Below are 14,651 nucleotides of genomic sequence, written 5' to 3' on the forward strand. Positions count from 1 at the left end.
AACCGTCAGGGGGGTTAATGCGCATTCTCTGCATTAAAGTAAAAAACCTTTTACATGTAGCTCCTCCCCTGCCCCTCCGCCAAATACCTTCTTGAGCCTGATTTTGACCCAGAGCTGTGCCCAAGAGCAGTGGCATTGCTCTCTCTCCCTCCTCACTGGATTCAGTGAGAGCAGCGGGAGCCAATGGCTCTTGCTGCTGTCAACCAAATCCAGTGACGAGGGAGGGGGCAGGGCCTAGCCACACTGTGCGTGTCAATAGACACACACAGGGTGGTTCAGGATCGAGCCTGCACCAGTGCCCCCATAGTAAGTGGCTTTCTATGGGAGCACTCATAAGGCAAGAGCGTTGGTGGGGGACCCACCAGAAGTGGAGGATCGTGGCTGCTCTGTAAAAAAACACCACACAGAGCAGGTAAGTTTAACATGTTTATTATATTAAAAGAAAAAAAAAACCTTTAAATCACTTTAATAAAAGGTATAGTGAGTTAAATGTAGGCATTTCCTTTCCCTTGATTCAATTTAAATTCACTAGTATATTTTGGTTTGTTTTAGGTTCAGGATTTGGTGCAGCAACTAAGGCCATGTGCATTGGGATGAAATACTGGAAACCAGAAAGGCTGGAAACCTTGATTGAAGTTAGCATTGAATGTGGGAGGATGACTCACAACCATCCAACAGGTAATGTGTTCTCTGTGCAGTTGGTATGCTAAAGGCAAATAGGCTGTTCACTTTACAAGAGAATTTGCCTCAGAGCTTAGTGAATGCGGTGAATTTTCACTTCACAATCAACGTACAAGGAAAATAGAATAACAGCATTTTTGCTAGTACATGATTGGAAGTCATCATTTATTAAGTTATGGGATAAATTCCCTTGCAAAGTAAAATTTTCTTTGCAAAGTGGACAGCCTATTTCCCTGTAGTAAAGCATCCGCTATATGTTAAGGGTTTAATGCCATGGAGCTAATGCACCAAATATTGCTAAACTCTAACAAGTACATTTTTGATTTTTAAGGGGCTATTAAGGTTCTGCCCTTATGCTTGGGTAAAGTGTATGACTTAGCTCTTTCCAGCAAAGAAGAGGCCCCAGTCGTGTCTAGTTGGGCATTATTGCCAAGTGGGCATGACACAAAGGTTATGTAAAGGAAATCTGTCATGAGAGAAAATATGAAGTTGCAACAACTGGGCACTTCTGAAAAAGATATTGATTTTCATGTTGACCCTCTTCCTTCAATACTTTGAGTCATAGACTGAAAACAAATATGCAGATTGGGACTTTTGCACGTTCTTTCACTTTCCCAATATACTCAAGATCACGATCAATGAAATTATTAAAGCCAAAAGATCAGCCTATCAGCTAGGCAAGTAGTATTTTCAGAGGAAGGTCAGAAATGGCAGCCTCGGTGGGTGATTTACAAAAACTGGAGAGTGTAAAATCTGGTGAGGCTCTGCATAGAAACCAACCAGGTTTTTTTTTGTCAAAGCTTAATTTAAGAAGCTGAAGTTAGAAGCTGATTGGCCTGTCATGCAGAACTGCACCCGATTTTGAACTCTTCAGTTTTAGTAAACTAAACCCTCAATGTTTCTTTCAGGTTTACATTGAATAAGCTGCTGAAGCATTGAATATAGGCATACATGTACTGTAATGAGTGAGCAGGTAGACCACATGGAATCCAAGAGACATAGGTATTGATTTAATAAAGAAAACAGGTTATGCAAAAAAAGTTGAACCCTGCAAATAAAGCTAAAGACACTCACTATCCTCCAGACTTTGGGGTTTATTTACTAAAGGCAAATCCAAGTGCACTTAGAAGTGCAGTCGCTGTAGATCTGAGGGGGATATGCAAGGAAAAAAAAACAGCATTTTTGCTTGCACATGATTGGATGATAAAATCAGTAGAGCCTCCCCTAATTTTAGAGCTTCCCCTCAGATCTACAGCGACTGCACTTACAAGTGCACTTGTAGTGCAGCGTGGATTTGCCTTTAGTAAATCAACCCCTTTGTCACGCTTCCTCCTTCCACATAGGACCAGTCGAGAGACCCATGCTACCACAGCATGTAAAACTATCATACATGGCAGAAACTGGAAAGTCTGGATCATATTAACTCCACCACCAACTTATCCACAAGGACTCACCTTCTGTGGGCAAACATTTTCATGTCTGGGATTTCCCACTCTTTTGCAAATTCTTTATTTAAGGTATCCAGCATACATATAGAAAAAATGTAATATACGGTAGAAAAAAAAGTCTCACAATGGGGTTTATTTACTAAACCCAGAGAGTGCAAAATCAGGCTCACTTCTGCATAGAAACCAATCAGCTTCCAGGTTTTATTACCAAAGGTTAGGTGAACAAGCTAAGGTTAGAAGCTGATTGGTTTCTATGCAGATATGAGCCTGATTTTTCACTCTCCAGCTTTAATAAATAAACCCCTGTGTTTCAAACACTTACTTTGCGTCATAGGTAGTAAATACTAAAGCAAGAGCCAATATGAAGAAAAATCTCCCACCGATGGAAAGAAGGGGGTAGAAAAGGAAGGTTTAATAGACCCCAGTATGTCTCCTAAGACAGATTTAGTCTAAGGACAAATTAAAACAAGGCCCTGGTTACAACACATGCACGTTATCACCCATTAGATCCACCTAATACTGTCATGAATTTACCTGGTATTTGTAATTATGGACCAACCATTAGATTACTATTTGCTGGTGTCCCATAGATCCATCATTCTCCTAGGTGGTCACAATATAGCCCAGAATAGCACACAGTAACATTCGGCATACATCCTAAAGTGCAGAAATAACCAATCAAGGACACCGACTACAATATGGTAATTCTAAAAGATGTCCTGCAACATAGGCATATTGTCAAACCATCACTACTCAAAAACATACTTAATGGTATGAATGCAGAGGCTACAAAATGTTTTTTCCCCGTGTACACTGTAGATACAGAGTATGGATTTCCCACTCTTAAATTAAAAATCTGGTATAAGCGCACACTGTAGCACATAAAATCAACAACACCTAATAGGTATGATGTTGCTGCTCTTTAGTGTAAGACATACATGTCGTGAAGGTATACTTCATAGTGTATAAAAAATAAGTTGCCAGTACTGCAGGAGAGATTAAGCAATAAAAAAGTTGCACCTAAATAGAACTGAAAATTTACATGAAAATGTTCTCTGTTCACTTTACTAATATCATTGTCTTGTCTTATAGAATTTGAACAAGTATTTTTAGATTCTTGAAAATGGACATGCCCTACATAACATCTTTTCTTCGGGGTACAGGTCTTGTAGATATGTCTAGCATCTTATGTGCTGTCAGCTATGCGGTGTATAATTTGCCATCTCTAGGATTACTATCATGAATGGGGTAAAGGAGGTGCAGCATCTCCTGGGCCTGCAAAGTATATGGAGCCTAGACTGTCACTTACTTCTATAGGTAAGTAGTCTTTGGGATTCTGTTCACTAGTCCTTTGAGAAGTGGTCATTGTATGACATTTTCAATTACAGGAATACTGTATGTGCGAAGACACTCAGTGAGGTTGATTTACTAAAACAGTGCAATATCTGTTGCAGCTGTGCATGGAACCCAATCAGCTTCTAACTTTAGCTTGTACAATTAAGTTTTGGCAATAAAACCTGATTGGTTTCTGTGCAGAGCTGCACCAGATTTTGCACTCTCCAGTATTAGTAAATCTCCTCCAATGTGTATAGACGATGGTTTAATATTTGAAAAATGATGTTGTCTTCACACTATGTAAAATAAGGCATCTTAATATGTGGCCTAATATGCTATGCTTCATTTCTTCATTTGTCATGTCTATGCTCTTCTGACTTTCATAGAATTGCTCTTATGATGTATGTGTTTCCATTTCACAAGCATTTACTAAATGCTTCTATATAAGTAATTAAGTAATTTGTTCTAGCAAGAGTCATCCTATCTGTAGAGATGTCTTGGGATCTTACATGTTAAACAGATTCCTTTTTCCCCTTCCAGTAAAGTACAGTTTGATGTCATTGTAAAGTTTTAATGAACAAAATTGGTGTGCTAATACCTATAAAGCGAACACAGTGCCTCCTATGTGCGTAATAAACAACAATATTATATGTGAACTATCATTCCCAGAAATGCTGTGAGTTCTAATATATCAAACACTTAGAAAACCTTATGAATGGTGCAGTGAAATGCTTTAAGGACCTCCTGTATCACAAAAACACCTCATAAACCAAAATGAGTCATATGAGCATGAATACCGCTGTGATATCAGTATATACAAACCTTCTATATCAAATATAGATTGGCCAACTGGTGGAGGAAATATGCATATTATGGTGGATGGGCTCTCCTGATGCTGTTTCACCTAGCAACATGTAGCCCTAAGCGAAATAAAAATAAAAAAACATGGCAGAATAATACATAGTCCAGCATACAACTACAAATCCACCCTGCTGCAATCTTAGATGACAGATCCAACCAGCTGATTTGTCCATCTTCTCTTAATTTCTAATTCCAAGAGACCCCTGGTCACTGACTCTCGGTTCTCCTGAATAAAGAGAAAAACAACAATAGTGTAATACTGCTGAGAAAAAAGGAAACGGGCTCAATAAACTGAAGACGATACACTCATAGACGCCCAATGCGGATAAGCGTGTAAACAGTGCTGGTAACAGTCAGGCTCACTCCTCTTTGCAGTCTCTTCATGTCAGCGTACACCTGTGGCTGGCGTCATTTGCTCCTCCTCCCGACACATTACGTCACAGGTCACGTGACTTTTTCAGGGGAAGGAGGAGCCAGTGACGTCAGCCACAGGTGTACGATCACACAGAGAGGCTGTGAGGAGGAGTGAGCCTGACTGTTACCGCACCAATTTTGTTTATTTATACTTCACCAGTGTGAGATCACCGTCATTGGTTTTTAGCTTTTATAGACTATATGATTGTTTGAAAGTTAACATACCTTTTATAGAATTACAACATTAGATGATATATATAACCTCCTCTGGAGAATTATTCCCTCCCCTTCCCCTCCTATATACCTTTTATGTTCTTCCCTTACTATATAATACTATAAACATACTTTAGAAGTTATGGTCAAAACTTTAAAATCATATATTTTATTTTAGACATATTTATATTTTCTTGGAATTAAAATGTTTAAAACTCAGCTATAAGAATGTTTTCAAATTCTAAAATATATAAGGCCATTTATTGTCATTCCCACGAGAATATCTTGAAATTCTTCTTTGCTTTGTATCATCCGTACTTCAATATGTCTACTTTTTATTTCTGGTATCACATAATTTGTCTTATATTCTGTACATGTAATTTATTTTAACATAAAATACAATTTTTGAACGAGAAAGTTAACATACCAGCGCTTTAGTACTACATTTATTAAAGTTTTAGTGTTCAGATTACTCAAAATTAATAATTGATTTATTACAGGTATTTATAGTGTTGACAATTTTACATAGAGCTTTACATACTGCACATTCACATCAATGAATGTTTACACTCTACGCTCCCTATCTCACATGCATATATACAAACACATACTAGGGCCAGTTTGAACTGAAGCCAATTAACCTACCAGCATGTCTTTGGAGTGTGATAGATAAATCAAAGTACCGGGAGGAAACCTACATAAGCATAGGGAGAACATGCAAACACTACGTAGGTAGTATACTGACCAGGATTCAAACTGAAGACCAACTGAAGTAATAAGCCACTGTACTTATACTGTATATGTATATTAAGATATACATTTACCTCTGATTAATATAATTAAAACAATTTCTTGAAGCCTGTCTTTTTTATTTTTTTATTATTTAAATAAGGCCAAAGTAAGTCTTACTCATTGCACAAAAATATTATAAACCAAACCCGTGCTTGACAAGAAATCTTTTAATCTCTTGGCTTGGCACATCCTATGAGTAGCAGGTTACAAGGCACATAAAATTACAGAGCTTCTGGCAGGATATCTTCTTCCAGTTAAAGCTCCTGCTGTGTTAAATCATTCACTAAATGCAGAGTCAAACAGAATATCTTATGACAGGAGTCAAGAAATAAATAAGCAACTAAAGTGGGGCAAAAAATTAATGTAGCAGTAAAAAGCCAAATTAAAGGCATTTTTACTTTTCCTGCAGATATAGCCAATCACAAACCAATTTGAAAAAAAAAACAAAAAAACTTTGTATGTAAGGAGGTAATATGCAAATGACCCTCAATCTTATAATGAATTTAACAGAGGACATAAATGTGATCTAATATTTAGTTTGTACGCAAGCAATTAGAAGAGTGGAGGAGAAGGAAGCACACAAAGAAGAATAAGGATGAGTCAAAGTATTTTTACTTCGCTGAAATGTTGGCAAAACTGGAGGTTTCAGGGAAATTTTTCTATTATGGCAAACATTTCCCTAAATGATGAAGAAGTTTAGGGATGAGTGAAATTATGTGCTTTTATTTCCCTGAAATCAGGAGATTTGGGAGAAATTTCACCATTTTGGCAACATACATTGGAGTTACTATAGAAGGCAAAATAAGGCATTTTTGTTTAGTAGTTTGTTTAGTAGTTTCTGATAGTACAGTGGGCTTCAAATGGCTCCTGTAGATCATAGACGCACCCTTCAACTATTCTAGACCTGTTTTGCCAAAAATCTCATTATCATGAAAATGGTCTGAGTGTCTCATTAGCCGCTGGATGGCTTTCAGATGCTTGCTAGCCGGTGTTTCTTGGGCTTACACTTTTTACTGAGCGCCAGAGAAACGATCCGACGACACAGCTGGCTAGTCACATCGCCTCTATGGCCTTGGAGGGCCAGAGTGACATCTCTTTTGTGGGAATTTATGGGAATTTCAGAGACCTGGTTCAACATATCTTATGATTGGCTGGCAACTCTGCTTCTGAATGTGAGAGATGACATCAATAAGGGAGTTAGGGAGGAGCTGGAATCCTTATGGGTAGAGCTCCAAGGGGATGCCCCCCAACCTGAGGGAGGAGGGGGAGACGGACCTCCTATCACAATTTGGATTAGCAGCAAGGATGAGAAGTGTTATCGTAATGAGGGATTTTAATTATTCAGACTGGGCGCAGGGAATCACGTATTCGTCTTATGCCCTGTACACACGGTCGAACTTTCCGATGGAAAATGTCTGATTGGATCATGTTGTTGGAAAATCCAATCGTGTGTGGGCTCCATCAGACTTTTTTCGTCGGAATTTCCTACACACAAAGTTTGAGAGCTGGATCTAAAATTTTCCGACAACAAAATCCAATTGTTTAAATTCCGATCATGTGTAGCCAATTCCGATGGACAAAGTGCCACGCATGCTCAGAATAAATTAAGAGACCACAGCTATTGGCTACTGGCCCATTTATAGTCCAATCATACGCGTTCTACGTAATCTCGTTAAGAAAGATTGGATTTTCTGACAACTTTGTCTGACCGTGTGTATGCAAGACAAGTTTGGCACAAAATCCGTCAGAAAAAATCTGATGGATTTTGTCGTCGGAATGTCCGACCATGTGTACAGGGCATAAGGCTTGCAGGTTCCTAAATGTCTTGCAGGACAATTTCATGGATCAGATGGTGTCACAGGTGAATTGGCTTCGGTATAAATCACACAAATAGGAAACAGAAGGGGAACACAGACACTGAATTTCAAAAGAGCCAACTTCCCTAAACTACGAACCTTGCTAGAAGATATAAATTGGAATGAATTCTTAGAAACAAAGAACACGGAGGAGATATGGGTTTGCTTTAAGAGCACATTAACTAAGGCCATTAGGCAGTGCATCCCATTGGTAAATAAATTTATAAGAGCAAACAAAAGTCCTAGATGGCTTAACTGTAATGTAAACATGCGTATAAAAGCATAGAAGAAGGCCTTCAAAAAATACAAGGCTGAGGGATCATTCAGACTTTACAAAGAATGCAACAAGATATGTAAGGGTGCAAGTAGGGCGGCTAAGATAGAATACGAAAGACACATAGTGGAAGAGAGCAATGAGGAAGAATGAGAAAGGACATCTAGTTACAAAGGATGGGGAGATGGTGAAGGTATTGAAGTTATTCTTCTCAGTCTTCATGAGGGAATCGGGGGGGCTTCGGTAACCAAAACTGCAGTGTAGGTCCTCATGACACATCACAGGAAGTACCCTTATGGATAACAGAGGACAGAATTAGAAATAGACTGGAGGATATAAGTTTTGAAGAAAGGTTGTGTCAGAAACCATGAATCAGACCGAGACTGAAGTGCAGTTAAAATCACACTTGTTTATTATTATTATTATTAATAATAATAATAATAATAATAATAGTAAAAGGTAAACAGAGCAACGTAATCAAATCATAGCCAGAATTCGGTAACCGGAACGGATAGTCAGAAAAACCAGGACATTAGGGAGCCAGAGATCAGTGTACTTCAGGACAGGCCAGGAAATCAGGAAAACAAAGAATCAGCATAGTGAAACAGCAAGTAGGATCAGGAACCAGAAGGGAAATCAGCCAAGCAAGTCTTCAACAGGTACACAGGAAAGAGTCTCTGGATGTGTTAACCAAGGCAAAGGCAGACCGGAACTGAACTGAACAGCTTAAGTAACCAGCAGGACTGACACACAGGATATCATCATCAAGTGAGTCACTGTGGAAAAGATTGGAGCTGGCATTTAACCGACAGCTGAGCAGCCTGCTCTGAGAAGGGAGGGCTGAGCCCAGCCCTGACAGGTTGGGAGTACTGAACTTATTCTCTCTGGAGAAGAGACGCTTGAGAGGGGATATGATTTAAATTTACAAATATCGTACTGGTGACCCCACAATAGAGATAAAACTTTTTTGCAGAAGAGAGTTTAACAAGACATGTGGCCAACTCACTAAAATTAGAAGAGAAGAGGTTTAACCTTAAACTGCGTAGAGAGTTCTTTAATGTAAGTGCGGTAAGGATGTGTAATTCCCTTCCACAAGCAGTGGTTTCAGTGCGGGGCATCGATAGTTTAAAAAAACTATTAGATAAACACCTGAATGACTACAACATACAGGGATATACAATGTAATACAATATACAATGTAACACCTACTATGTAATATATGTAACATCATGACATCAGTTCTGGGCTTTTTTTTAAAGCAAAAGACCAACATTTTTTTTTCTTGATCTTTTGCTTTTAAAGGTTAAGGAGAGATTTGGGAACTTTTTGATCTCTGCATAAAGAGGACCTGTCATCCGTATTTCTATTACAAAATAAAATTAAAGGGACATTTAAAAATAAAATAAATAAGAAAAATGTAAAGCTATTTACTCAGCGTAACATCCTCTTTATATTTTTGCAAAAATGTGGGTATATTTGGGGGTATATATATTGTGTGTTTTCTTTTCAAAAAATTGCATTTGAAAAATACCGCGTGACATGAAAAATTGCGATGATCGCCATTTTATTCCCTAAAAATCTATAATGCTTGGGAGATAGAAGTAATTTTCTACCAAAAAATACAGTTTTAAACTTGTAAACAAAAAGTGCCAGAAAAGGCCTATCTTCAACACCCCCTAAATTAAATAAAAGCTAATTTTACCCAAATGGATCAATGAGTAAAACTGAGAGTTTCCCAGTGGTGAAAATAGTGTATTACACAGCAAAATGTAGAACCATTGTATTGTTTCAGGGATTATAGCACTTTTGCTTGCTTAGGAATATTGCTATTAGTTTTATAAATGTTATGCTTTTTTGTGGGTTTGGGAAAAGAAATATACTTGTGCTTGTTCCAAGATAGTCATTTTGATTAAACTAGCTTTAGGTTTGGAGGAATGTTTGTAGGTACTGTATGTCATGATTTACATGTCAATATAAATATAAACTGTATGTATCCTATAAAAGTTGAGTTCATATTAATTATTAGACACTGTTAATATAGGGTTCCTGGGGTCACTCTGCACTGCCTTGTTTGCCTCATATGCCCTACAAGGAAAGCCCTTAGTACAGTGGGGAAGAGAAATGCTGAAGGTCATCCCCATGGCTGAAGAGTACTGTAAGAAAACTATACGTCATATGGCAGGTAAAAATGAAAAACCATTAATGGCAAAATTATTTTAACTAACAGCAATTGTTTATAATTATCATAATTTGTAAATAATTTGACTTTAGTATAGGGATCGCTACACTTAACCCACTATTGGTTCTTAGTATGTTCTCAACTGATATGCAGTCACTTTCCAAGCTTTGCATCCCAATATATTGTATCTTTGTGTAATGTTGTCATTGTGCTCTTTTCCTATCAAAGAGTCCTTTCATTATGCCAAAATCTTCTGAAAAACAAGAAACTATGGGTGCCATATTTGTATAAAAATTTGCACAGAGGTCCAGGCTAGCAATATGGGACTCCTGGCAAACATCCCATATATACACATGTCATTGATCAAGTTTCTTATAAATATTTTGTGGCTGTGCTTTACCCAAGCAACAATGGTAGTTTCCACTTTTAATCGTTTTTAACCACTTCCGGACCGCCGCACGCCGATATACGTTGGCTGTTTGAAGAGGTATATCTTTGTTATAGCAGCAGCTAGCTGCCATAACCCTGGTATCTTCTTCTTCAGCGGGCGGTTCAGTTTCCGATAATAGTGGTCTCTGCTGTGGATTGGCCGTGAGATTACTTTTACCGACGGCGGGAGAGGGGCCCCCCCGCCGCTCTCCAGTGCCCTCTGCCACTAATCGGAGTCGTCGACAGCGGTGGAGGCGATTGAGTCTATTTGTGGTATGGAGACAAGTGAAGGGAAGATGGCCCCCACCTGTCTCCATACCATTGCAGGGCGGAAGCAATGTAAAATCGCAAAAGGTAAAATAAATAATAAAAAAATATAAAACGGACCCCGTCCCACTAAGCTGGCGTGCAGAAGCGAACGCATACATGAGTAGCGCACGCATATGAAAACGGTGTTCAAACCACACACGTGAGGTATCGCCGCGATCGGTCGAGCAAGAGCAATAATTCTAGCCCTAGACCTCCTCTGTAACTCAAAACATACAATCTGTAGATTTTTTTAAACGTCGCCTATAGAGATTTTTAAGGGTAAAAGTTTGTCCCCATTCCACGAGCGGGCGCAATTTTGAAGCGTGACATGTTGGGTATCAATTTAACATTATCTTTCAAAAAATTGGGCTAACTTTACTGTTTCTCCCAAAAAAGTGTGCTTGTAAGACCACTGCGCAAATACGGTGTGACAGAAAGTATTGCAACGACCACCATTTTATTCTCTAGGCTGTTAGAAAAAAAATGTATAATGTTTGGTGGTTCTAAGTAAATTTCAAGCAAAAAAAATGTTTTTAACTTGTAAACAACAAATCTCAGAAAGAGGCTCGGTCCTTAAGTGGTTAATAGAAGATTTATACAAATTTACAGTCATATATTGATTTTTCACTAATGGTACTGTTATTTGTTTAATAAACAAGAAAAATAATATAAGGAAATGAAAAAAGTGGATTGTGGGACTTTAAATGAGGCATGGATATGTGTTTGAAATGGTCTAGGATACCTAAAATGTTATTCATTGTCACTGTCCCTGCGGGAAAAATCTGTATACCCATAAAAAGTTGCTAATAAATCCAAGAAATTAAATACAAATACTAAATAGTAAGTATATATATAATACATGGGTCATGCAACAAGAAGCATAATTAATTGTAGTAATAATCATGTTGACATATTTAATGTATATAATGGATAGACATAATTGGTACAAGCAATCACAATTAAACAATTGAATGCATATACAGAGCAGGTGAACATGGTTATCCTAATAAATATAACTATAAATGAATAAAAGAAATTCATGATTGTAGCAAACTTGACTTGGCATCCCTGAGTATGGACTCTACGCGTTTCATGGCGATTTCAGCCAATCATCAGGATTGGGATGCATCAAAAAATTGCTAAATAAAGAGATGAAAATAGATGAGTAAATAGGTCGGTCACAGTCTCAAATGAAAAATCATGGGTATACAGATTTTCCCCGCAGGGACAGTGACAATGAATAACATTTTAGGTATCCTAGACCATTTCAAACACATATCCATCCCTTATTTAAAGTCCCACAATCCACTTTTTTCATTTCCTTTTATTAATACAGGGATGGAGGCATGCTTATGTTGCATTGGGGTCCAAACAGGTCACGTGCTTTTTATTAAGAAAAATAATATGTTTTACTTTATCGTGTCTAACATTCCTAAGAAAGATACCTTTTCTCTAACTTATATCTATTTAGAGTACCAAGAGCACTGGTTTTATTTTGAGGCCAAATGGCAGTTTTATCTGGAAGAGAGAGAAATAGAAGAAGACAACACGACCAAACCCAATTTTCCTGATAAGTATGATGCTGATGAAAGAGATAAAGTAAGCTTAATGTGAAGGATACTGCTCATTCAATTCTTCATGTTGTTCTTGATTCTGTATTGATTTGTTGCATTAAAATATCTTTGGGCACAATTAAGCATGCTGATTATTGTTATGATCTTTTATTTGTACAAAATACACTCACCGGACACTTTATTAGGTATATCTGTTCAATTACTTGGTAACACAAATTGCTAATTAGCCAATCACATGGCAGCAACTGAATGCATTTAGGCATCTAGACGCGGTGAAGATGACTTGCTGAATTCAAACTGAGCATCATAATGGGGAAGAAAGGGGATTAAGTGACTTTGAACGTGACATGGTTGTTGGTTTCAGACAAGCTGGTCTGAGTATTTCAAAAACTGTTAATCCACTGGGATTTTCACACACAACCATCTCTACAGTTTACAGAGAATGGTCGGAAAAAGAGAAAATATCCAGTGAGCGGCAGTTGTGTGGACGAAAACATCTTGTTGAGGTCAGAGAAGGATGGGCAGATTAGAGATAATAGAATGTCAACAGTAACTCAAATAACAACTTACAACCAAGGTATGCAGAATAACATCTCTGAATGCACAACACATCAAACCTTTAAGCAGTTGGGCTGCAGCAGCAGAAGACCACCCCAGATGCTACTCCTGTCAGCTAAGAACAAGAAACTGAGACTACAATTCACACAGGCTCACCAAAATTGGACAATAAAAGATTGGAAAAACGCCTGGTCTGATGAGTCTTGATTTTAGCTGCAACATTCAGATGGTAGAATTTGGCGTAAACAACATGGATCCATCCTGCCTTGTATCAATGGTTCAGACTGGTGGTAGTGGCGTAATGGTGTGGAAGATATTTTCTTGCCAAACTTTGGGTCCCTTAATACCAATTGAGCATCTCTTAAACGCCACCCGAGTATTGTTGCTGACCATGTCCATCCCTTTATGACTACAGTGTACCCATCTTCTGATGGCTACTTCCAGCAGGATAATGCACCATGTCACAAAGCTCAAATCATCTCAAACTGGTTTATTGAACATGAGAAAAAAAGCTCACTGTACTCTCATGACCTCCACAGTCACCAGATCTCAATCCTATAGAGCACCTTTGGGATGTGATGGAATGTAAAATTTGCATCATGGATGTGCAGCTGACAAATCTACAGCAACTGCGTGATATCATCATGTCAATATGGACCAAAATCTATGAGGGATGTTACCAACACCTTGTTGAGTCTATGCCATGAAGAATTAGGGCAGTTCTGAAGACAAAATGGGTCCAACCCAGTACTGGCCAGGTGTATCTAGTAAAGTGACTGTTGAGTGTATATCTGAAAGGTTTCATTAATCCTGGTCATGGTATAGTTAGTAGTAGTTAGTCACATTTAAAGCTAAACTCTGTTTTTTGTACTTTTACAATAACACGTTGTAGTGTATATCTGAAATATGTATCTTTAAAATACCCTATCTAGTACTCTATTGTCTTTCAAATGAAATGGGATGTTGGTACCTTTATGCATACAGATTTTTTGGAAATTGATCTCTAGCCACATTTTGTCTGGGCAGATACAAATTGATGTAGTTTTGTAGTTATTATTACATTATTACATGTATTTTTAAATATAAATATCAGAATTTCACCTGGCATCAACCTCTCTCAGTACCTGTAGATCAAAGTTGGAGTGTGCCAGAAAGAAACAGTACAAGGAGCCAATCAGCTGATGTGCTGACAAGAAGCTAGGTGATAATAAGAGAAAGCAGTGAGGAATAGAGATAAGCTCATCACTGTGCTGCTTCTCCTTTCACTGTCCAGTTACAGACTGGGGTCAGTCTAGGACAGCCTTGGATTCTTCAGTACAAATGAGCGTTGAGAACATACTCTAGAGTTTTTAGCCATATTTACCTGAACAGGTCTAGCCCAATGTGACTAACTAGTACTAGCTATTAAGACACCGGGGAGAAAAGAAACCTTCCCAAACAATCTTCCAATCTAATAGATAGAAAGCATCAAATACGATGGTGACAAAATGAAGGTAAAAGGCAAAAGGCAGAGGCTGAAGGATTATGGAAGCTGTTTAACCTGTAAAACAAGATTAGGGAGGAGATAAAGATATGTAGACAAATACGTAATTTGGAGAACTTTACACACTTTAGAGCCTGGCACAAAGAAGAGAACTGCCGAGGCAGACAACTGCTTTGTGGTAATCTTGATGCTGTGCATATAAGACTATGGAGTTGATTTACTAAAGGAAAGTAAAGAAAAGAAAA

The 14,651-nt window shown here is 38.1% G+C and overlaps 1 protein-coding gene across 3 annotated transcripts in view; it reads left to right on the forward strand.

The window, feature by feature from the left end:
• Positions 1 to 14,651, forward strand: part of ADPRHL1 (ADP-ribosylhydrolase like 1) — a 53,719-nt gene that overhangs the window by 15,799 nt on the left and 23,269 nt on the right. For all 3 annotated transcript variants that reach the window (XM_077482843.1, XM_077482844.1, XM_077482845.1), the window contains exons 3-5: positions 553 to 678; positions 9,916 to 10,056; positions 12,263 to 12,390. In XM_077482843.1, coding sequence (XP_077338969.1) covers positions 553 to 678; positions 9,916 to 10,056; positions 12,263 to 12,390 — 395 coding nt within the window. The remainder of the gene's footprint in view (positions 1 to 552; positions 679 to 9,915; positions 10,057 to 12,262; positions 12,391 to 14,651) is intronic.

This window comes from Lithobates pipiens, unplaced genomic scaffold, assembly GCF_037356315.1.
Source record: "Lithobates pipiens isolate NorthernLeopardFrog02 unplaced genomic scaffold, aLitPip1_a1.2 Scaffold_16, whole genome shotgun sequence".
NCBI lineage: Eukaryota > Metazoa > Chordata > Amphibia > Anura > Ranidae > Lithobates > Lithobates pipiens.